The sequence below is a fragment of the Bubalus kerabau genome, chromosome 18 (assembly GCF_029407905.1).
Source record: "Bubalus kerabau isolate K-KA32 ecotype Philippines breed swamp buffalo chromosome 18, PCC_UOA_SB_1v2, whole genome shotgun sequence".
Classification (NCBI taxonomy): domain Eukaryota; kingdom Metazoa; phylum Chordata; class Mammalia; order Artiodactyla; family Bovidae; genus Bubalus; species Bubalus kerabau.
In genome coordinates this window covers 63,565,606-63,589,224 of record NC_073641.1, presented here as the reverse complement: position 1 = coordinate 63,589,224, position 23,619 = coordinate 63,565,606, and the positions used below count along the sequence as shown (strand labels likewise).

Genomic DNA, 23,619 nt, shown 5'->3' with positions numbered 1-23,619 from the left:
CTCAGCTCTTGAGGTACTAAACAAACAGATGCTTCTGAAGACTGGGGCCTATGAATACCACTTTACTGTCAACAAATTAGACAGCATCTTTGCTGCCTGCTGCTAACGCAGCAATCTCTTAAATTTAAAATTCTATGATAGTTTCTCCTGGATAAAGGGGAATTAGCATATATTCACATACCATGAAACAAACAAACAAAAAAAAAATCAAAGGTTCCTTGTTGAAAATAGGCAACACTCGTGGTAGAGCTGAGCTGCAGTGTTGGCTTAGCCCACGGAAATTTTTTTTTTTTAAATAAATAGTAGTTTTGCAACCCTGCTCTGTTTCTTTCAACCCATGTGAGTCCCCAGACCCTCCCAGCTCCATTACTCTGAAACTACTCTAAGTGCTCAGGATCTTGGTTTAAGTTTTATAACCCACTTCTTGGACACAGGCTACCATCTCTAACTTGACCAGCTGTTACCAGCTTCCACCGACTTCAATCCATTCTCCATGCAGCTGGCAGAACCAAGCTTCCTTCCAGAACATCACTTCCTTGGGGAAAACCATCTTCCATGTTCTATTGCCCACTCAACAAAACCCAAAATCTCTAGCCTGCCAGCTCACAGAATGGTCACATCTGTCTGCACTCTTAACCAATACCAGTCCACCTATGAGCTCACTATGCCAACTGAGAGAGTCAATTCATAGGTAGGTTGATAAGAAGTCTGGGGTCTCTGAGGAGGAGAAAAGGGTCTGGGGCTCCCGAGGAGGAGAAAAGACAAACTTTTTTTTCTACATTCTTTAGTCTTAGTCACATAAGACATGCTTTTCTTTAAGCCCAGAGATGATGATTATACAACAAAACAACTCATCTTAAACTCTATACTAAGGATTATATAACAGCAATGGATACTAATCTTGTTATTTTACATGGGAGTGGGTCTGGTAAGACCTTTCTATTCTAAGTTCTGCTGCTGCTGCTAAGTCGCTTTAGTCGTGTCCTACTCTGTGCAACCCCATAGATGGCAGCCCACCAGTCTCCCCCTTCCCTGGGACTCTCAATGCAGGAACACTGGAGTGGGTTGCCATTTCCTTCTCCAATGCATGAAAGTGAAAAGTGAAAGTGAAGTCGCTCAATTGTGTCTGACTCTTAGCCACCCCATGGACTGTAGCCCACCAGGCTCCTCCATCCATGGGATTTTCCAGGCAATGGTACTGGAGTGGTGTTTCTAAGTTCTAATTTTATTAATTTAAGATGTATGTTGTGGGAGTGGGTCTGGTAAAAGTATATAAGGCCTTGATAAGACTAGTGATGGGGGCACTCTCCATCCTCTTTCTGTGTCTTTGTCAGAAGCTTTCTTTGTCCTTTTTCACTGTAACAAAACTTTGGTCACACAAAAGCTCTGAGTATTCAAGCCCAGTCCCTGGTCCGGAAGCTAAATCTTTTTCTTCGGAGATCACGAATCCAACACCATTCACCTTAAGCTATCACAACCACACCGATGCCAATCCACCCTTGTCTTTCTGACTTTGTACTTTCTTTCTGAGCATTGCCTTTAACCCATTTCTTTTCCTACCAGTGTTTAATATCCCAGACACACAAAGATCCCTTGGTGAAACCATCCCTGACACAGCTTCCTGTTCTCTTCAAGGCACCAACATATGTGATCATGTTTATGCCTGCTTCTGTGCCTCTCTCTGTATTTGACAATAACCCCCCAGAGACCAGGAGCTACATCATATTTACCCTTGAGGCACAAGGAGTGCCTGCTAGCCTGCTGGTCCTTACAGGACTTCATAAGCACATTTTTATTAAGTGGAATGAATGATCATTTCTTAAAAGTCTCAGCCCACGTGTTCTCCCAATGGGCAAAACTCTATTCTAGCTCCCTGTCTTCACTTCAGTTTTCAGTCAATGTAGAAGACATCTAGACCATTTGAGGCAGTTTAAGATATATTTATAAACTCTTTTAAATTGTGTTTTCCCAAATATAAAGTCCATACCATGGACTTTACTGGAGATTCCTATGTTGAAAAACCAAACCCACATAAACACGTAGACATCTATCTGCCTTCCTCTGAAGCACCCATCTATCTGTCAACATCTTGCCATCCTCATGATTTAATTGTGTGTGTGCTCAGTCACTTAGTCATGTCCTACTCTTTTCTGTAGCCCACCAGGTTCCTCTGTCCATGGAATTTTCCAGGCAAGGATACAGGAATGGGCTGCCATTTCCTTCTCCAGAGGATCTTCCTGACCCAGGGATCCAACTGCGTCTCCTACATCTCCTGCATTGGTAGGCAGATTCTTTACCACTAGGGCCATCTCTTTATAATTCAAGTTTAAGGAGTATCCCTATATTAAAGTGTTCAGATGTGACTAGCTGTGTACCATGAAAGGTCTGAATGAGATGAAGGGCACAGGGTGAGAGCTGGAACAGACCTAGATGCTCTATATTTCCTACTTTACAAGTGGGGAAATGGAGGCCCAGAAAACTCAAACGACTTGTCCCAAGTCACAGCCTGAGTATTCTGGTGCCATGACCATGACCTTCCTGCCACACCCCCACTGCCTTTACATCCTAATAATTGAACACGCAGGGTTCATGGTGCTCAGTGACCTGTCAGCATCCAGTCTTGACAACTGAAGTTCTTCCTTCTCAAGTGGATCAAATGCTCATTGTTTTTTGTCAGTGAAAATATCACTGGCTTCCAATCCTTTGACATGAGCATAAACAGACAAGTATAAATTTAAGTAACTTGGGAAAAGCTTCTGAATGTCCACCATCTGAGCAAAGATAAAATGGGCTTGAAGGATACACAAGTGTCTTCATCAACAGTCCCTTCCACATCTTAACACAGTTACACAATTATACAACTAGGAGACTAATGGCTATGCATCTTTTGGGCAATGTATTCACCTCCTGCTGTTCCCTGTTCCAAAAAGCATCTATTCAAATAGTCAATGGCTTCTATATCTTCTATACTCAGTAAAAAATTTACTGAGTATTTCCTGTCATGCATATGTTACCCGTATATTACTGCTCTTTTTTGACAACTACATAATATCAAAAGTCCCATCTCCAGCCCCAGCAGTGGGTCCAGGGGCACATTAAGTTGCCCCGCATGAGAGGGAAATTGATTTGAGCTCTCTTCCATTTCACTGTGTCAATTTCCATGTGGTTCTTGAGCCCATATTAGGAAAGAGACAAATGTGATGCTATGCTGATATATTGTTTTAGCCCCTAGTGAGAAGAGCCATTTTATAGCCTTTTGTAGAAAAATAAAGAAGGAGACTTCAATGAAAAATTCATCTGTATCAGATTCACCAGTAACAGCTTGCAAGATGCTGTGTGAGATGCTTTACTTACATTTCTCATTTAATCTTTATAAAATCACAGAAAAGCATTATCACCATTTGTGTAGATGAGAAACATAAAATTCAGAGAAATTAGGAAAAGCAGGCAATAGAAAAAACACAATGACAAAATTTAGCTTCAACTTATGGAACCAGAAATTTCACCTCTCAAACATATGCATTTAAGAAAAAGGCTATAAAGATAAAAGAAAACAAAGAATCTTCTATACTTATTATATTTACAAAGATTTTCAGTTTTTTACCAATTAGAATATTGTTTCAAAATATATTAGTTATCCTTAAAAATTTGTTTTATAATGCAAAACTTCTAAATAAAATTTTGTATATTAATTATTTTTAGATGTAAAACTAATAACTAGTATTTTTGATATGGTACTTTAGAAAGAACATAGCTTTGAATTTGATGCAAAAGTATGAAGAAACAGGAGTTGATTTATGTCATTGAGGGTGTTCTGCCTATGTTTTCCTCTAAGAGTTTTATAGTTTCTGGTCTTACATTTAGGTTTTTAATCCATTTTGAGTTTATCTTTGTGTATGCTGTTAGGAAGTGTTCTAATTTCAATCTTTTACATGCAGCTGTCCAGTTTTCCCAGCACCATGTATTGAAGAGGCTGCCTTTGCCCCATTGTATATTCTTGCCTCCTTTGTCAAATCAAAGCAAGATCCTCTATGGCTCACCTCCTAGATTAATGAAAATAAAAACAAATGTAAACAAGTGGGACCTTATCAAACTTTAAAGCTTTTGCATAGCAAAGGAAACTATGAGCAAGGTGAAAAGACAACCCTCAGGATGGGAGAAAATAATAGCAAATTAAACAACTGACAAAGGATTAATTTCCAAAATATACAAGCAGCTCATACAACTCAATACCAGAAAAACAAACAATCCAATCAAAAAGTGGGAAAAAGACCTAAACAGACATACAGATGGCTAACAAACACATGAAAAAATTCTCAACATCCCTCATTATTCAGTTCAGTTCAGTCGCTCAGCTGTGTCCGACTCTTTGCAACCCCAAGAATCACAGCATGCCAGGCCTCCCTGTCCATCGCCAACTCCCGGAGTTCACCCAGACTCACGTCCTTAGAGAAATGCAAATCAAAACTACAATGAGACATCATCTCACACCAGTCAGAATGGCCATCACCAGAAAGTCTACAAACAATAAATGCTGGAGAAGATGTGGAGAAAAGGGAACACTCTTGCACTTGGTGGGACTGTAAATTGATACAGCCACTATGGAAGACAGTATGGGGATTCCTTAAAAAACTAGGAATAAAGCTACCATATGACCCAGCAATCCCACTCCTAGGCATATACCCTAAGGAAACCAAAATTGAAAAAGACACATATGTCCCAGTGTTCATTGCAGCACTATTTACAAGAGCTAGAACATGTAAGCAACCTAGATGTCCACTGACAAATGAATGGATAAAGAAGTTGTGGTATATATACACAATGGAATATCAATCAGCCATAAAAAGGAACACGCTTGAGTCAGTTCTAATGAGGTGAAAGAACCTAGAGCCTATTATATGAGTGAAGTAACACAGAAAGAGAGAAATAAATATCATATGCTAATGCATATATACAGAATACAGAAAAATGATACTGAAGAATTTATTTGTAGGGCAGCAGTAGAGAAACAAACATAGAGAATAGAGTTATGGACATGGGGAGAGGTGAGGAGAGGGTGAGATGTATGGAGAGAGTAACATGGAAACTTACATTACCATATGTTAAATAGATAGCCAATGGGAATTTGCTCTATGTCTCAGGAAACTCAAACAGGGGCTCTATATCAACCTAGAGGGTGGGATGGGGAGGGAGATCGGAAGGAGGTTCAAAAAGGAGGGGACATATGTATACCCACAGCAGATTCATGTTGAGGTTTGACAGAAAACAACAAAATTCTATAAAGCAATTATCCTTCAATTAAAAAAAAAAGATACAGGAGGTGCCCTAAGACATACATCAAATATTGATAACTATTAAATATTTTTAGGATCTACATAGAATTCTGAAGACACTTGACTATTGCTTATTCCACAGAAATCTAGAACAATGTGTTTAATTGTACTATAGAGTGAATGTTTGTGTTCACCCAAAAGTCACGTTTTATGGTGAAACCGAATCCCTAATACAATGGTATTAGGAGGTGAGATCATGAGGATGGAGCCTTCATGAAAGGGGTTAGTGCCCTTGTGGAGAAGACCCCGGAGAGCTCCCTTGTCCCTTTCATTATGTGATGCCACAGCATGAAGACTATGGCCCAGGAAGTAGGTTCCTGCCAAACAATGGATTTGCCTGTGCTTTGGTTTTGTGCTTCCCAGTCTCCAGACGTGTGAGAAATAAATTTGTGTTGTTTATACGCTACTCATGTATGGCATTCACTTATAGTAGTCTGAACAAACTAACACAATGTGATAACTAGTGTTTTATAGACTTTTTATAATTTGTCCACTGGCAATTTGCAAGAGAATACTGAAGAGTTATTTTAGATGCATTTAAAGGCAAAGATAATATATACTATTGGTTCCCATGTGGCTCAGCAGTAAGGAATCCTCCTGCAATGCAGGAGATACAGGAGACTCACGTTTGATTCTTGGGTCGGGAAGATCCCCTAGAGAAGGAAATGGGAACCCACTCCAGTAAACTTTCTGGGAAAATCCCATGGATGCAGGGACTTGGTGGGCTGCAATCCATAGTGTGACAAAAAGTTGGACACGACTGAGGGACTGAGCACACAATATACTATTATGTAAGAATAAAATCAGAAACACATTCAGATGAAGAACTTCACAACTGCTACAATCATTGGGAGGGGACGTGGGAAGCAGCAGAAAATAAGTCCAAAGATGTTTTATCTCTAGGGTGAAAATGGACTGGAGACATTTAGAAGGCTTTTTTACAGAATAATTCAAGATACCATTTAAGGCACAATAACAGCATTACAGTGAGGCAGTTTGAATGTGTGCTTGGAGGAGTGAAGATACTTGGGTTCAGACTTCCCTGGTGGCACAGTGGATAAGAACCCATCTAGCAATGCAGGGGACATGGATTCCATCCCCTGGTCCAGGAAGATTCCACATCCCACAGGGCAATTAAACCCATGAGCTACAACCACTGAGTTAGCACTCTAGAGCCCGTGATCGGCAACAAGAGAAGCCCCCACAGTGTGAAGCGTGCACACTGCAAGGAAGAGTAGCCTCTATTCTCTGCAACAAGGAAGACCCAGCACAGCCGAAAATAAATAAAAAATAATAAAAAGATACCTGGCTTCAAAATCAATATCTGGTGACAACCTGTTGGAGTTGAGAAAGCACCTTTCTCACTCTGAATCTCAGTGTTCTCATCTACAAAATGAGATATTAATGAGACTTATTAAAGCATAGGATTAACTAGGAGTAAATGGCATGACCTATATAAACCTCTTAATATTGGATCTGGCCTACAGAAATTACTCCACAAATACCACATAATTATTGTTGAAATTATCACCATTATCATCATCTTCAGAAGAGAGTGAAAATACGAGAATAAAATCAACCACAGTTCCATAGGACAGAGGACACCAAACCAACAGACCTTGGATACCAGGGCACAATTTTAATGTGAAAACTAACTAGAATGCTTTTGATGCTTTCAAACTGTGGTGCTGGAGAAGACTCTTGAGAGTCCCTTGGACTGCAAGGAGATCATACTAGTCAATCCTAAATGTAATCAACCCTGAATATTCATTGGAAGGACTGCTGTTAAAGCTGAAGCTCCAGTACTTTGGCCACCTGGTGGGAAGAGCAACTCATTGGAAAAGACCCTGATGCTGGGGAATATTGAGGGCAGGAGGAGAAGGGGGCAACAGAGGATGAGATGGTTAGATAGCATCACTGACTCAATGGACATGAGTTTGAGCAAACTCCAGGAGATAGTGAAAGACAGGGAAGCCTGGCATGCTGCAGTCCATGGGGTTACAGAGAATTGGACATGACTGAGCTACTGAACAACAACAAAACTAGAATGAATTTTGAAATATAATATCCTGATCTGGCAAGGCCAGCATTACATATAATATTTGATGTGTACAGTATAGAGATGAAAACGTGTATAAATTAGAAAGACTGGTAGTTTGCCAAAAAAAAAAAAAAAAAACACAAGAATGAGAATAACAGTAATGGAAGTACTGTATATTCATTCATTTTTATTCATTTAGCATTGACTGAACTGTTATCATGTGCTGGCCACTGCTTTGCCATACACTCAGAGGCTCTGCCCTTGGGGAATTACTTAGAGGTGAGGCCCAGCATCTACTTCTAGTAGGCTGAGGAGGCTCACAAAGTCTCAGTGTAGTGGAGGAAGAGGCAGCAGCTTTTGTCTAGATTTTTAATATAAAACTGCAATGGCAACCCACTCCAGTGTTCTTACCTGAAGAATCCCAGAGACAGGGGAGCCTGGTGGGCTGCTGTCTATGGGGTCACACAGAGTCGGACACGACTGAAGCGACTTAGCAGCAGCAGCAGCATTTAACTTAAAAAATTTAAATTCTTAAAAATGAAAAGTTATTCAAAAGATACTTTTTAATTTACTGGCAAAAGTATTCATGGGTGGTAAGAATCTAGAATCTTATGATTTTGAGTAATCTTTACTATTGGCTACATGACTATTGAGGAGTATGTGTATGTATATATGCATGCTAAGTCGCTTCAGTTGTGTCCAACTCTGAAACACTATGGACTGTAGCCCGTCAGGCTCCTCTGTCCATGGGATTCTCCAGGCAAGAATACTGAAATAGGTTATCATGCTCTCCTCCAGCAGATCTTCCCAACCCAGGGGTCAAACCCTCATCTCTTATGTCTCCCACATTGGCAGGCAGGTTCTTTACCACTAGCACCACATGGGAAGTCCTATGTGTCTGTACAGAAACATCTAAAAGGGCTTTCCACGTGGCACAGTAGTAAAGAATCTGCCTACCAATGCAGGAGACGCGGGATTGATCCCTGGAAGATCCCCTGGAGAAGGAAATGGAAACCCACTCCAGTATTCTTGCTTGGAAAATCCCATGGACAGGGGAGCCTGGAGGGCTACAGTCCATGGGGTTGCAAAGCGTCAGACACAACTGAGTGTGAGCATGCACATACATACACACACATCTACATACTTTGAAAAAAAACTTTATTTGAAAAACATTAAGTACTTATTTAATTATTTAATATGTCTGGTTTCAAAAATGAAATATTTTGGCATACTTCTTCTTTAAAAATGGTACTACTTGTTTCAATATCATATCCTACAGGATACTAAGAAAATGTATATGTCTTACTTTGTTTGAGAAACCATTATGTTCATATATGATTTCTTTACTTAAGAAACCTCAGTGAATATTTTTAAATAAATACATTTCATTCTGACAAAAAGTATGTGACTACTTGACTTAAATTTCTTCACCGCTATTTAATTTAACCAGATCAGCTTATTTCTCTAAAATAAGACTTCTCCAAAATAAGACTTCTTTGTACATCTGGAAGAGACTTTTAGACTCTGTTTATAGAATTGCTGGCATATTGGCTCAGAAAAGTTGGCTAATGAAGAGAATGACCTTTGAAAATTTCTATAACATTAATTCTTTTTGTTTCCTAATCTCCAAAACGGGTCTGACTTTTGAAAAATTTGTTTGCAAGAAACTCAATAGTTCATCTGCTGGAAAGAAAGAGCATCTTCTTATGTGGAACTAGCATTCTTCACATATATATATATTATATTTTGTCTTTTTAAATATATATTACTCCACTCAGAGTCTTGGGCATCTATACTATAAAAATAACAAGGCTAAAGACGATTGGTTTACTAGTTGTCCTTATTCTACAGTGAAAAATGACATCACTCCACATTCAAATCTACTTCTTAGAGTCAAAGCTACAGATTATTTTAATATGTGAATCCAAATGCAAGCACATATGTATGAAAAATAAAGCTAGCTACAGAATGAAACCTTTGAATGGAATACAGCTGGTTACAAAATAAAATTTATTTTCTCTAAAATTTTTCATAATTTAGCTTCTTCTAATATATATAAAATCATCAATTGAAAAGCATTTTATTTATTTTCTATTACTGCATAGAAAATTACCACAAACCGAGTAGCTTAGAACAACACAGTTTTTTTTTTAAGTTAACAGCTTTGTGGGTTTTGTGAAGCTTAGGCATGGCATGGTTGGATCCTCTGTTCAGGTTCTCACAAGGTCATCATCAGAATTTCTGCAGGCCTACTTTCCTTTCTGGATGTTTTGGGCAATAATATACTTCCATGTTCATTCAGGCAATGAGCTGAATTCAATTCCTTTTGGTTCTAAGACTGAGGTCCCCTTCTCCTTACTGACTGTCAGTTGGGGATCACTCTCAGTATCTAGAAGCCCCATGAGTTGCTATTAAAATCTTTAGGTCCATCTTTAAAGCCAGCAAAGGAGAAGCTATCATGTGTTAAATCTCTCCAGCTTTGAAATTTGACTTCCTTTATCTCTGATCTAGATCATTGTCATAATTCATCATCATCATGTCTTCTAAGGGTCAAGTCTCCTTTAGAAAGAGTTAATAAGAGTTTATAAGATGAAAAGGCAGAGGAACCAGAGATCAAATTGCCAACATCTGCTGGATCATCGAAAAAGCAAGAGAATTCCAGAAAAACATCTATTTCTGCTTTATTGACTATGCCAAAGCCTTTGACTCTGTGGATCACAATAAACTGTGGAAAATTCTGAAAGAAATAGGAATACCAGACCACCTGACCTGCCTCTTGAGAAACCTGTATGCAGGTCAGGAAGCAACAGTTAGAACTGGACTTGGAACAACAGACTGGTTCCAAATAGGAAAAGGACTACATCACGGATGTATATTGTCACCCTGCTTATTTAACATATATGCAGAGTACATCATGAGAAACGCTGGGCTGGAAGAAGCACAAGCTGGAATCAAGATTGCCCGGAGAAATATCAATAACCTCAGATATGCAGATGACACCACCCTTATGGCAGAAAGTGAAGAAGAACTAAAGAGCCTCTTGATGAAAGTGAAAGAGGAGAGTGAAAAAGTTGGCTTAAAGCTCAACATTCAGAAAACGAAGATCATGGCATCTGGTCCCATCACTTCATGGGAAATAGATGGGGAAACAGTGGAAACAGTGGCTGACTTTATTTTTCTGGGCTCCAAAATAACTGCAGATGGTGATTGCAGCCATGAAATTAAAAGATGCTTGCTCCTTGGAAGGAAAGTTATGACCAACCTAGACAGCATATTAAAAAGCAGAGACATCACTTTGTCAACAAAGGTCCATCTAGTCAAGGCTATGGTTTTTCCCATGGTCATGTATGGATGTGAGAGTTGGACTATAAAGAAAGCTGAGCACCAAAGAATTGATGCATTTGAAGTGTGGTGTTGGAGAAGACTCTCAAGAGTCCCTTGGCCTGCATGGAGATCCAACCAGTCCATCCTAAGGAGATCAGTCCTGGATGTCATTTAAGGACTGGTATTGAAGCTGAAACTCCAATACTTTGGCCACCTGATGCAAAGAGCTGACTCATTTGAAAAGACCCTGATGCTGGGAAAGATTGAGGGCAGGAAAGAAGGGGACGACAGAGGATGAGATGGTTGGATGGCATCACCGACTCAACGGACATGAATTTGGGTGAACTCCGGCAATTGGTGATGAACAGGGAGGCCTGGCATGCTGCGATTTATGGGGTCTCAAAGAGTCAGGCATGACTGAGCAACTGAACTGAACTGAACATAAGATAGACCCAACTATTATTTGAATTTGATTTCTCTCCCATTATGTTCTGCCTGCCCATGAGAATCAAGGGATATGAGTAGACATCTGTTTTAAATTTAAGTAGACATCTGTCAAACTTTCAGTAGCACTTGAGAAAATCCCCCATGTGCTCTGACTGAAAGCCAAAACATTCATTGGCAAGGAATTTCTAGAAGGGTTAATAGAGTCCCATCTCCAAAACTTTGTCAATGATTCCAATGATTTCCAAAGGAAGGGACACCTGGCCCAATCTGAACTGATCAAAAAGACATTCAAAAGAATGTGAGCCCTATGCTGGGTAATTAGATCCATAGGAGCAGGTGACCAGGTGAAAGAGGTCGATTATTCTAGATGGAAGGGATCACATACCTATGGCCATGTAAGATGGGAAGGTGGTGTATTTATGGAATTGCAGAAGTGAGGATGGGTCCTTCACAGACATGATTCTAATCTAGGTGTTATGCAGTTCAGTCTCATACTACATGGAGGATGGATCTGGGCAAGATGCAGGCAAAGAGATAAGTTAAAATGCTGCTCCAGGGGTCTATGAATGATACGACAAGGGCATGGGCACAGGCAGGTCCTGTGCAAGAACACTGCAAGGCCCCACCCTGGCAGGGGACCTGTGGGCTCCTATGGCAGCCAAACTAAGACCAACTCAACAGGTCTCAGCCTGAGGAGTGGGTGAGAAACAAATAGCTGTGACTGACCAGAGGGCAGAAGTGGGCTATTAGCAAGAAGGATTTGGTCATGATCCTAAATAAAAGCCCACCTCTATATAAATCACATTCCTGACTCAGAACTGCATGGTTCTGGGGAATTAGGGAGAAGGTATGGAAACTTTCAAGTGGTAGGAGAGAGAAGGATCCAACAGTTTGGAAAGGTTTGGACTGAATCCAGTGAGGAAAGCTGAGAGAGGAAGGTGATAAGGTACATAGAAAAGTCTGTGAAGAGTTTCAGACATCACAATGTTCCTATTTGCAGACGTATACTCTAGATACAAGGATGCAGAAGTTGCTTTGCTGCAACAATAGTTATCTCCAGATTCTCCAAATTTTCAGCACCCTCATTCATGATTTATAATTTGATTGACTACTATAAAGTTGGCTGTTATGGGATTCCAACATGGATCAGTGGTAAAGACTCCACCTGCCAGGGGGACATGTAGGTAAAATCCCTGGGATGGGAAGATCTCCTAGAGAAGGAAATGGCAACACCTCAGTGTTCTTACCTGGGAAATCCCTTGGACAGAGGAGTCTGGGAGGCTACAGTCCATGGGATCACAAACAGTCGGATGCTACTTAGTGAGTAAACAACAACAACACAACCGAGTTGGCTGTTATAAATGCATACTAACAACATCTTTTCATTAAGTTTAAATTGTCAATGTATCTACCAGGAAAGAGGCCTTAGGAGTTAGACGGAGCAATTTCCTAACACCAATAAAGGCAGAGGAGAACCAAACTATATTTATGTCACTTTTACCATTTATGTAAAAAAAAAAATCTGAAAACAATTTTGATTTTGTTTCATTTCCTCTAAGAAACTCTCTTACCCCTCCTAGTATCCCCAAGAAGTAGGAAACAACATCACAGATTTCTTTGCCTGTTCTCCTCTTTCAAAAATTGTTTACATTCTATTTCATTTATTTTTAAACATTCCCTTTGATGTGCTAACTAGGTTAGTCTATCACCCTTAATAAAGACTTGAATTGTTAAAAGTGCATTTCTGAAGTTGAGCAAACAACTAGGTTATGACAAAAAAAAAAAAAAAGAACAGTGGAAGTATTGGATTGCCTCCAGTGAAATATCAGTAAATCGCTTATATTATTCAAATGCTGATTCATACATTAGACATTTTCAAAATATAAAATAATCAAGCTTGAAGAAGACATATTGCTATATATAGTTATATAGCAAGGAAAAATAATTAGATGTCATCTGCAATAAGCACTATTATTTAATATATATTTAATAAAGAATGATTGATTATCACAGGCTGAGATAGGAATACAAGATACAGTATAAACGATCACAAGTTGTCATGGGGTAATTTTTCTGTCTACTTTGGTAGTTCACTGATGTATTCTATTTGTGAAATACTAGACCTCAGAAAAATTATCAACTCAATCAAATCAAATGAAGGAGGAGAAAAGATTTTAGGAATTTAAAAGGTAATCTCATGGATGCAACATCTAAATGCAGCCAGTCCCTAATGGGAACTAACCTGGTCTCTGACTACCAGGAACCATAGTCTCTCTCTGTAGGATTCTGTATTACCGTAGATTCCTGTATTACCGTATTCACTCTGTATTACCGTAGATTCCTGTATTACCGTATTCACTTTGTATTACCGTAGATTCCTCCACCAGCACCCAATCCACATGGCAACCGTTTCCTAGCACAATCCATTAGGTAACAGAGATTCGGGGGCACCTAGTTCACATTCTCAAGAGTGCAAGACTGATTTCTTATAGGCCGCTTACTGGATGAGTCACCCTCGGGTCAGATATCCATTTCTGATCCAATCAGCAGTTGGAAATTAAGACACAGGACACAGCATGGTCCCCCAGACCTGCTGCTACCAAGGGCTAGTGGTGGATGAAACAAAACACAAGATGGAGAATACGCAAAAGTATCACACAGAAATATCAGGGATATGAATGGAAATTGAACTGTGGTGTTGGAGAAGACTCTTGAGAGTCCCTTGGACTGCAAGGAGATCCAATCAGTCCATCCTAAAGGAGATCAGTCCTGGGTGTTCATTAGAAGGACTGATGCTGAAGCTGAAACTCCAATACTTTGGCCACCTGATGCGAAGAACTGACTCATTGGAAAAGACCCTGATGCTGGGAAAGATTGAAGGTGGGAGGAGAAGGGGATGACAGAGGATGAGATGGTTGGATGGCATCACTGACTTGATGACATGAGTCTGAGTAAACTCCAGGAGTTGGAGGATGGACAGGGAGGCCTGGCGTGCTGCAATTCATGGGGTCACAAAGAGTTGGATGTGACTGACTGAACTGAACTGAACTAAATGGAAAAGGTGATCTGACCAGTAGTGAAACAATGGGTTTCAAAACAAATGAAGATGCAGATGTCAGTTTGACAGTGTTTATGGACCTGAAAATCCTGACAGACTTAGCTTCTCAGGTGATGTTCACCACTGAAAAAAGCTCCTCCGATATATACAAACCCCTGTATTAAATCGAATACACATTTACAAATATTATTTTTCTCCACACTTTAACCTCAACATCTTCAACCGGCCAACCTTCTGAAAACAATTTCAAGTGGACACAAATTACTTCTTTTTCTTGTCCATCCTGCTTTAGTTAATTTTGATGTTCAGACAAATCTATGAGGAGTTGAAGAGATCACAATGGATCTGTATCTGCAGCTCTACATCGCTTAGGTGCTCAGATGCCGAAGCTGATATGCTTTCACACACCCCAAATGCAATTGAAAATGATATTTCAGAGTAATTTAGTCTAACAACAAATGGTGCAATGATTTCCTTTGAACGGTAATCATTGTTGAACAAAGAAAAGAACAATGTTAAAAGACTAATGGCAGGAGGCTCTAACAAGAAAACATTCCAACTACAAATAAACCTTACAGTGATAGAATATTTTAGAGCAAATGGACTCAAGGATGTTTTCATTCCTTGTGGCCGTAGTTGGTTAAGACTTTTAAACTCACGTTTCTGCTTCCTGGGCAGAGTGGCCATAGACCCCAAGACTAGGAATCCCTGCCCATTTCCATTTACAAAGGGGCCATGTGACCAGTTCTCAACAATGGACTGTGGGTGAGTGATGTAACCAACAATGCAGTTGAACAGAAGGCCAAAGAGTATGGCAGGGTTCTCAAGAGAGAAGATACAGTTGGAAATGTAGCATGTCAAAACCATAATATAGAACAACATGACAAGAAAGTACAATGCACTTTTAGAAATAAAAGTCATCTTATAGAGCTTTATTTATGTTTCTTTCACATACACACTTCTATTTTTAAATATGGAAACATGGTCCTTAGGCAGATAATTTATTTTGTGGTCAAGTGACTAAGGCTTGTTTTTAAATATTTCATAATCTCATACCAACCCGTAATTGAATAATCATTCTATCTACGAAATGTTTTCACACACAGAAATTGCATGTGCAGTTGATGTTTGAGGAGCAATTTTATACTGTAGCATTGTATATTAGCAAACAATGCAAGTTAGATCAAAACATTCTCTCTTTCGTTTCCAGAACCTGCAACTCTTAATCATTCAGAAAAAAAAAAGAACCAAACGGAGGTGACATATCATCTCCTCATTTCCAGCAAACTCACTAAATGCAAAGCCTCCTTTTTATGTAAAACAACATGTACTTTGCATTCAGGGAAAGTGTGCATTTTGTGAAAAGAGATTCAAGCACAAATCACTTCGGACACCTTTTGAACATCTTAAATCAGGTCGGTTACGATTCCTTTGCAACATCTGACTGAGTGTTCTAATGCCACTGCTAGGCTTGTAAGGAGAAGATAAACACCACAGTTTCCTTCCACTGGCAAAGCAAAGCCCAGCCCCGAGGAGCAGAGTGCCCAGTACCTGACGCTGCTCATGCTGCCCGTCTCCGATCCAAGCTTGCATCGCTCCAGTTGGCTGGCGACGATCTGGCGTTCTGCCTCCAGTTCTCGGGTCAGCCTTTCAAACTGTAATTCCTGAAATAAAACCACCAAAAAGATAAATTCCATCAGCTATACAGAAAGTGGAAATCAGACCAAGAAGACAGGATGGTCAAGGGGAAAACTAGGATTTTTTTTTCAGGACGTCCAATTTCAGAAGCAGAGGTTGCTGATGAGGGCTTGAAGAAGGATGAGAATTTTAGAGAACCCTGAGTTCATATCACAGTCCTGGAACCTGTCAGTTTCAGGGCCTTGAATGAGCTGTTCAGTTTTTCTAAAGATTAGTTACATTACCTGTAAAATGGGTTTACAACACTTATTAGGTTGAGGTGAAGATTAAATGAGATACTGACCATGAAGAATAAGCCTGTGGTATGTCTGGCAAATGTCCAGTACCCAACAGATATTAATACTCCTGTCACAAAAAGTGAAACCCATAATAAAGAAACTATTTTTATATGATTTGGAGTATTGAGTTTAGTTCCTACTGGCCATCTAGTTGTCTCAATATACTAATTTCATCTTCATGTTACTTACATATTACAGATGAAGGAAAATAATGCTTTTAAAGCTTTGTGTTTCATTCTTTACATTTCAGTAGAACAACAAGGACAATGATTCTAATTACAAAGGTCTAATTACGTGGTGAACTAGGAAGTGAATAACCTTTGCAGTACTTGATACATCACCTTATAAAACAGTCAACGGAATCAAGGAAGAATGTTTCTATAAAGCTACCTAAAACCCACTGTGCAAAGATTACTTTTAATGAAAAATGCTTCATTCAGTACACCAAGGATTTTGACTGTTTCAACTACAGGACTCTTATATCATATTTTAATCTTTATGTTTTATTTTTCCATATACTTCAGTTTTTTAATAAACATAATTATAGCAAATTACTTATTTTATCTTAAAAAATTCAGAAAAGGTTTTCACAATATCACAATTAACTTCTTTTAAAAAACAAATTATTTGCACATTTGCATTTTGGGGATCAGAAAACTTTTAAGAATGCTGAAAAATACTGAAAAACAGGGTGGGGGTCAATTTGGGAGAACTAAAACTCCCTACATTACAGGGCTTTGTCTTCCCAGAAAAGATGAGTTCATTTTATTTGCTACCATGGGATGCTCTAGAGTGAAATCTTTAAAGAGTAGGACCTTATGTGTCCTCTAAATATATTAAAAATACCCTTGCTCTTTTCTACAAGAGCAGATTTTTTTATTTCATCTTTATTTTATTTGTTTTTACTTTGGTTTTGCAATGGCAATGGTTTCTTTATTTTTTTAGTAGTTTACACTTTTTCACACAATCCCACTTTAAAATCCCCTACCCGAATAGTGGGGGCTTCCCAGGTAGCTCAGTGGTAAAGAATTCACCTGCAGGAGATGTGAGTTCAGTCCCTCAGTCTGGCAAACCACTCTAGTATTCTTGCCTGGAAAATCCCATTAACCAAGGAGCTTGGTAGGCTATAGTCCATGGGGTCACAAAAGAGTCAAACAAGACTTAGGGACTAAACAACTTCTATGGTGACCCTCCCCCTCTCCCTTCCCCACAGTTACCAAATATTTGCAAATATTTTCTCCCATTTTGACAGCTGATTTTGTTTTGTTCATGGCTTCTTTTGCTATGCAAAAGCTTTTAAATTAAATTAGTTCTCATTTGTTTATTATTGTTTTTATTATTATAGGAGGTGGATAAAAATGAGCTTGCTGTGATTTATATCAAAGAATATTCTGTCTATGTTTACCTGTAAGAGTTTTAATAGTATCCTGTTCTACATTTAGGTCTGTGATCCATTTTGAGTTTATTTTGGTGTATGGTGTTAGGGAGTGTTCTAATTTCATTCTTTTACATGTAGCTGTCCAGTTTTCCCAGCACCACTTATTGAAGAGACTGTCTTTTCTTCATTGTATATTCTTTACTCCCTTATCATAGACTAGGTGACCATAAGTGTGTGGGGTTATCTCTGGCTTTCTATCCTATTTCACTCTTCTGTATTTCTTCTTGTTGTGCCAGTGCCATACTCTCTTGATTACCATAGCTTTGTAGTATAGTCTGAAATCAGGACATCCAATTCCTCCAGTTCCTTTCATTTTTCTTTCTCGACTGCTTTGTCTATTCAGTGTCTTCTGTGGTTCCATACAAATTTTATAATATTTTTGTTCTAGTTCGATGAAAAATGTCATTGGTAATTTGATAGATATTGCATTGAATCAGTAGATTGCTTTGGGTAGTACAGTCTTTTTTGCAATATTGGCTCTTCCAATCCAAAAACAGGGTGCCTCACCATCTGTGTCATCTTCCATTTCTTTCATCAGCATCTTATAGTTTTCTAAGTACACGTCTTTTGCCCCCTTCAGTAGGTTTATTCTGAGATATTTTATTCTTTTCATTGTGATGGTAAATGGAATTGTTTCCTTAATTTCTGTTTCTAATCTCTTGTTGTTAGTGGATAGAAATGCAAGACATTTATGTGCATTACTTTTGTACCCTGCAACTTCACCAGATTTATTGATGAACTCTAATAATTTTCTGGCAGCATTTTCAGGATTTTCTATGTATAATATTACATCATCTACAAACAGTGACAGCTTTACTTCTTTCCAATTTGGACTCCTTTTATTTCTTTTTATTCTCTGATTGCTGTGTCTAGGATTTCCAAAAGTATAATGAATTATGGTGCTAAGAATGGACATCCTTATAATCTTAGAGGAAATGCTTTCAATTTTTCATCATTGAGAATGATGTTTGCAGTGTATATATCATATATAGCTTTTATGATGTTGCAGTAGGTGCCCACTCTGTGCCCACTTTCTGGAGAGTTTTATAAAAAATGAGTCTCAAGTTTTGACAAAAGTTTTTTCTGCATCTATTGAGATGATACTATGATTTTGATTCATCAGTTTTTTAATATGGTTTATCACATTGACTGTGGCATATATCAAATAATCCTTACATCCTTGGGATAAATCCTACTGGATCATGATGCATGATCCTTTTCACGTGTTGTTGGATTCTGTTTGCTAGTATTTTGTTGAGGATTTTTGTGTTTATGTTCATCAGCGATAATGGCCTATATATATATATATATTTTTTTTTTTTTGCTATATCTTTGTCTGCTTTTGGTATCAGAGTAACTCTGGCCTCATAGAATGAGTTTGGAAGTGTTCCTTCCTCTGTGATTTGGAGGAAGAATTTGAGAAGATACGTGTTAGCGCCTCTCTAAATTTTTAATAGAATTTGCCTGTAATGTCATTCAATCTTGGACTTTGTTGAAAGGTCTTTAATCACAGTTTCATTACTTGTGATTGGTTGGTTCACATTTTTATTTCTTCCTCGTTCAGTCTTGGACAGCTGTACTTTTCTAAGAACTTGTCCATTTCTTCCAGGTTGTCCATTTTATTGGCATGTAGTTGCTTGTAGTAGTCGCTTATAAGCCTCTTGTTTCTGTGATGTCAGTTGTAACTTCTCTTTCATTTATAATTTTATTGTCTGAGTCCTCACACTTGTTTTTCTTGATGAGTCTCTAATATGGCAAGACAATCTGAACCAGGATTTATAAACCTTCCTGGGTTTCTAATAGAATAAACATTAATCTTGGGTGTGCTTGCTGGAGACTGTGGCCTCACTACTCATATACTTTTTCACACCATTTTTATGGGTGGAGGGTATTAGGAGACTTTGTTTCATGCAAGCTGCCTTCCAAACTTACAGTCACAATATCCAGTGCTCTTCATCTGTATAGATTTATTTCCATCTGGTATCATTTTTCTTCTGTCAGAAAGACTTCTTTTAATATTTCTTGTAATGTGGTTCCTTCAGTGATGAATTATTTCTGATTTATACCTAATGAAGTTTTCATTTTGCCCTCATCTTTGAAAGACAGGTTTGTTTCACTGTCTTCTCTTGCACTTAGTGTTTCTAACAAAACAATGCAAAACTATGGCATTTCCTACCTTCACGTCTTTGAATATAGTGTCTTTTTTGTTCTGACTCCGCTTGAGACTTTCTCTTTACCACCAGTGTTGAATAACTCCTTATAAAGTTCTTTGCAAGCAGCTTTCTTTGGGTTTCCTATACTTGGGGTTCATTTGGTTTCTTGGGTCTGTGAATTTATAGTTTCTATCAAATATGGAACTTTTTCAGCCATTAGCTCTTCAAAATTTTTTTTTTTTCTTACCCATTATATGCTCTCCTTTGTTGATTAAAATTAAGTGTACATTAGGCCATTTGGAATTGTCCCACAGTTATGGATTCCTTTTTCCACTTTTAAAAGTTTTTTTTTTATTTGTGTTTCACATTGTTCAGTTTTATTGGTGTTTTCAAGCTAACTGATCCCTTCTTCTGTGATGTCTAATCTACCATCAATCCCATGGAGTATATTCTTCATCTTAGACACTAATGAATTAAAGATCTCTAGAACTTTAATTTGGGTATTTCTTATATCTTCCATGTCCCAATTCACGAACATATGGAATACACACATAAAAAATATTTTACTATCCTGATTTGCTAATTCTAGCATCTGTGTCAGTTTCAACTGATTGATTTTTCTCCTCAGCATGGGCCCCATTTTCACTTCTCTGCACATGTGATCTTTGATGGAACATAATACATTTTGAATTTTACCCTGTTGTGTTTTGGGCATCTTCATATTCCTGAAAATGCCTTAAGCTCTGTTCTGGGACACGGTGAAGCTACTTGGAACTAATTTGATACATCTGAGTCTGGTATTTAAGACTTGTTAAGGAAACAGAGCATCATTTAGTCCAGAGTTAATTACTCTACCCTACCTAGGCAGACCTTTCTGTGTACTCAATGGTCTGTGAATTATGGGATTTCCCAGCTTGGCTGGAGGGTGTAAGCATGTATTTCTGGTCCCATTGTGAGCACCAGGCACTATTCCCGACCATCCTTTCAGGTTAGTTCTTCCCCTGCTCTCTGGTGGTTCCCGCAAGTACACGGGCTTCTCAGTTCTCTGCTGCATAGTTGAAGGGGACCCTCGACGGATCTCAAGGATTTTCTTTCTGTGCAGGAATCACCTTTTTCCTATTTTCCCTGCAAATTCCAGCCACCTTTACTCCCTAGACCCTCAGTACCTTCTCCCCAGCTCAGGGAGTCCTCAGGGCTCTGCCCAGGTCCCCCTTTCTCCACCGCTGCAGGGAAATTCTCTCAAGGCAGTAAGCCAGGGCAATTGTAAGGCTCACCACATTTGCTTTTGTCTCTTAAGAATCTTTTTTTTTTTTTTTTTTAACTGAAGTCCTAGATGGCTCAGATGGTAAAGAATCCACCTGCAATGCGGGAGACCTGGGTTTGATCCTGGGGTTGGGAAGATGCCCTGGAGGAGGGGATGGAAACTCACTCGAGTATCCTTGCCTGGAGAATTTCATGGACAGAGGAGCCTGGTGGGCTACACCCCATGGGGTCACAAAGAGTTAGACACGACTGAGCCACTAAGCACACACATGTATTGTATTGACAGGAAATAATACATGTCATGTATTTGCCATTCTTGTATAAGTAATAAAGCTCTATTATTATATATTATGAGGAGGGCATAACCCACTCCAGTATTCTTGCCTGGAGAATCCCCATGGATGGAGGATCCTGGTGGGCTATAGTCCATGGGGTTGCAAAGAGTCAGACACGACTGAGCAACTAAGCACATAATTAATTTACAATATTGTGTTAGGTTCAGGTTCTTAGCAAAATGATTTATATATGTATATAAAACAATAAATATATACACATATGTATATAAATATATATATATACACACACAAACACAATCTATATATATAATGCATCTATATCTTCCTGACCCAGGAACTGAATCCTTGTCTCTTGTGTCTCTTGCACTGGTAGGATGATTCTTAATAATTATGCCAGTGCCACCTGGGATGCCTTATACATAATCTATATATATAATGCATACACGCACACACACATACACACACACACAAATATAGGTTTTGGTAACATACACACAATGCATTTTTGAGAAATAAAAGTTGTCTTATAGAGTTTTGTTTCTTTCACACATACACTCACACATTCATAACCATACATGCTATAATATATAAAATAGTTAACCAACAGTGACCTGCTGCACAGGCAACTATATTCAATATTTTGTAATAATGTACAAGGGAAAATAATCTGAAAAAGAATATACATATATATCTAATATACTTCAATAATTTTTTTTAAAGAATCACTGTCCTTCATTGCTTAAAGTTCAGTGTTTTGAAAACTGGTTTTCCTAATTTGTTTGTACATAGATATTTTTTGTTGTTGTTTTAGGTGGGAAGGTATTTCTAGGCACTGTTACTTTCTTAGCTGAAATGCTTTTAAGAATTAACTATTATTCCATCATGCATGATTTGTAAATGCTTTTTTCCTATTGTATTAAAAATTCATATTAAACATATTACTAAACAGCTAAATAGTTAAGTTTTTACCCATTTTCTTAAATATTGCTCACTACTACATTATTAAAAATAGAGCTAATTTTGGGTTATTTTTTCCTTTTGACTGCATGACTTTTTAATTGAAATGGCATTTTCTCCATTTAGGAAATTGAATCAATTCAATGCCTTTTAAAAGATGTCCCTCCCATAAATGTTTACTTTGTCATTGCATATGTGAAACAAGGAATTAAGTGAATTTTCCTTCTGTGTTTTTCTATGGAATACATACTATATATCAAGATCTTCAAGGAAGGAGGAGGTTTCTCTTCTGCATCTAAAATTCTATATTTTATTATTAAAATAAGATAAAAATAATAATAAAACTGGAGGAAAAATATTCATTGAGGACTTACTACTGATTGCATTACTAGTCAGCATATAAGGAGGAAACATCTCCTGCTGAGCTGCCATTGTATATCATATCTAGGACAGTCCTGGGACATCATAGAGTCTCAATAAATATATATTAAATAAATGTATCTGCACTGAGCTAAGTGCTTTACATGTATTGCCTTGTATAGGGGGAAAGGGAAAGTGAAAGTCATTCAGTTGTGTAAGACTCTTTGTGACCCCATGGACCACACAGTCTATGGAATTCTCCAGGCCAGAATACTGGAATGGGTAGCCATTCCCTTCTCCAGGGGACCTTCCCAACCCAGGGATGGAACCCAGGTCTCCCACATTGCAGGTGTATTCTTAACCAGCTGAGCCACCAGGAAAGACCAGGAATACTGGAGTGAGTAGCCTATCCCTTCTCCAGGGGATCTTCCCAACCCAGGAATCAAATCTGAGTCTCCTGTACTGCAGGCAGATTCTTTATGAGCTGAGCTACCAGGGAAGTCCTTGTATAAATATGACAAAACTGCTCTTTCTTTCTTTTCTTTCTTTCTTTACAAAAACACTGAGGTAATTAAGATCAAAGGATTAGCCTTGTCCAGGAAATAAATTCTTCTTTCAAAAGTAGGAAAGAGAATGAGATCAAAGATGATGTTTTAGGAGATCTGGATATAGAGAAGAGAGAAGTTGAATGAAATAATTAATATTGGATGGTCTAAATATTCCCAGTACTGTCAATTATTTTGTTCCAGAGACCACAGCCATCTATAATGTAGAGAAGACATATGATGTCAGTATAAACTATGAGGTTCATTAACTTTCACATTTACTGATTTAAATAGTTTTTATTTGTATAAATTTTAGAGATTGGGTTCCGAAATGCCTTACTGCATTGTCACTTATTTTATAGTCATTTCTACTTTATTCCAACCCAAGCACCTAAGGAAGGGCTGTTTTTGCCACAGCATATTGTTGG

The 23,619-nt window shown here is 38.4% G+C and overlaps 1 protein-coding gene across 1 annotated transcript in view; it reads right to left on the bottom strand.

The window, feature by feature from the left end:
• Positions 1-23,619, bottom strand: part of CTNND2 (catenin delta 2) — a 1,122,555-nt gene that overhangs the window by 685,732 nt on the left and 413,204 nt on the right. The window contains exon 3 of the mRNA XM_055555147.1: positions 15,755-15,867. Coding sequence (XP_055411122.1) covers positions 15,755-15,867 — 113 coding nt within the window. The remainder of the gene's footprint in view (positions 1-15,754; positions 15,868-23,619) is intronic.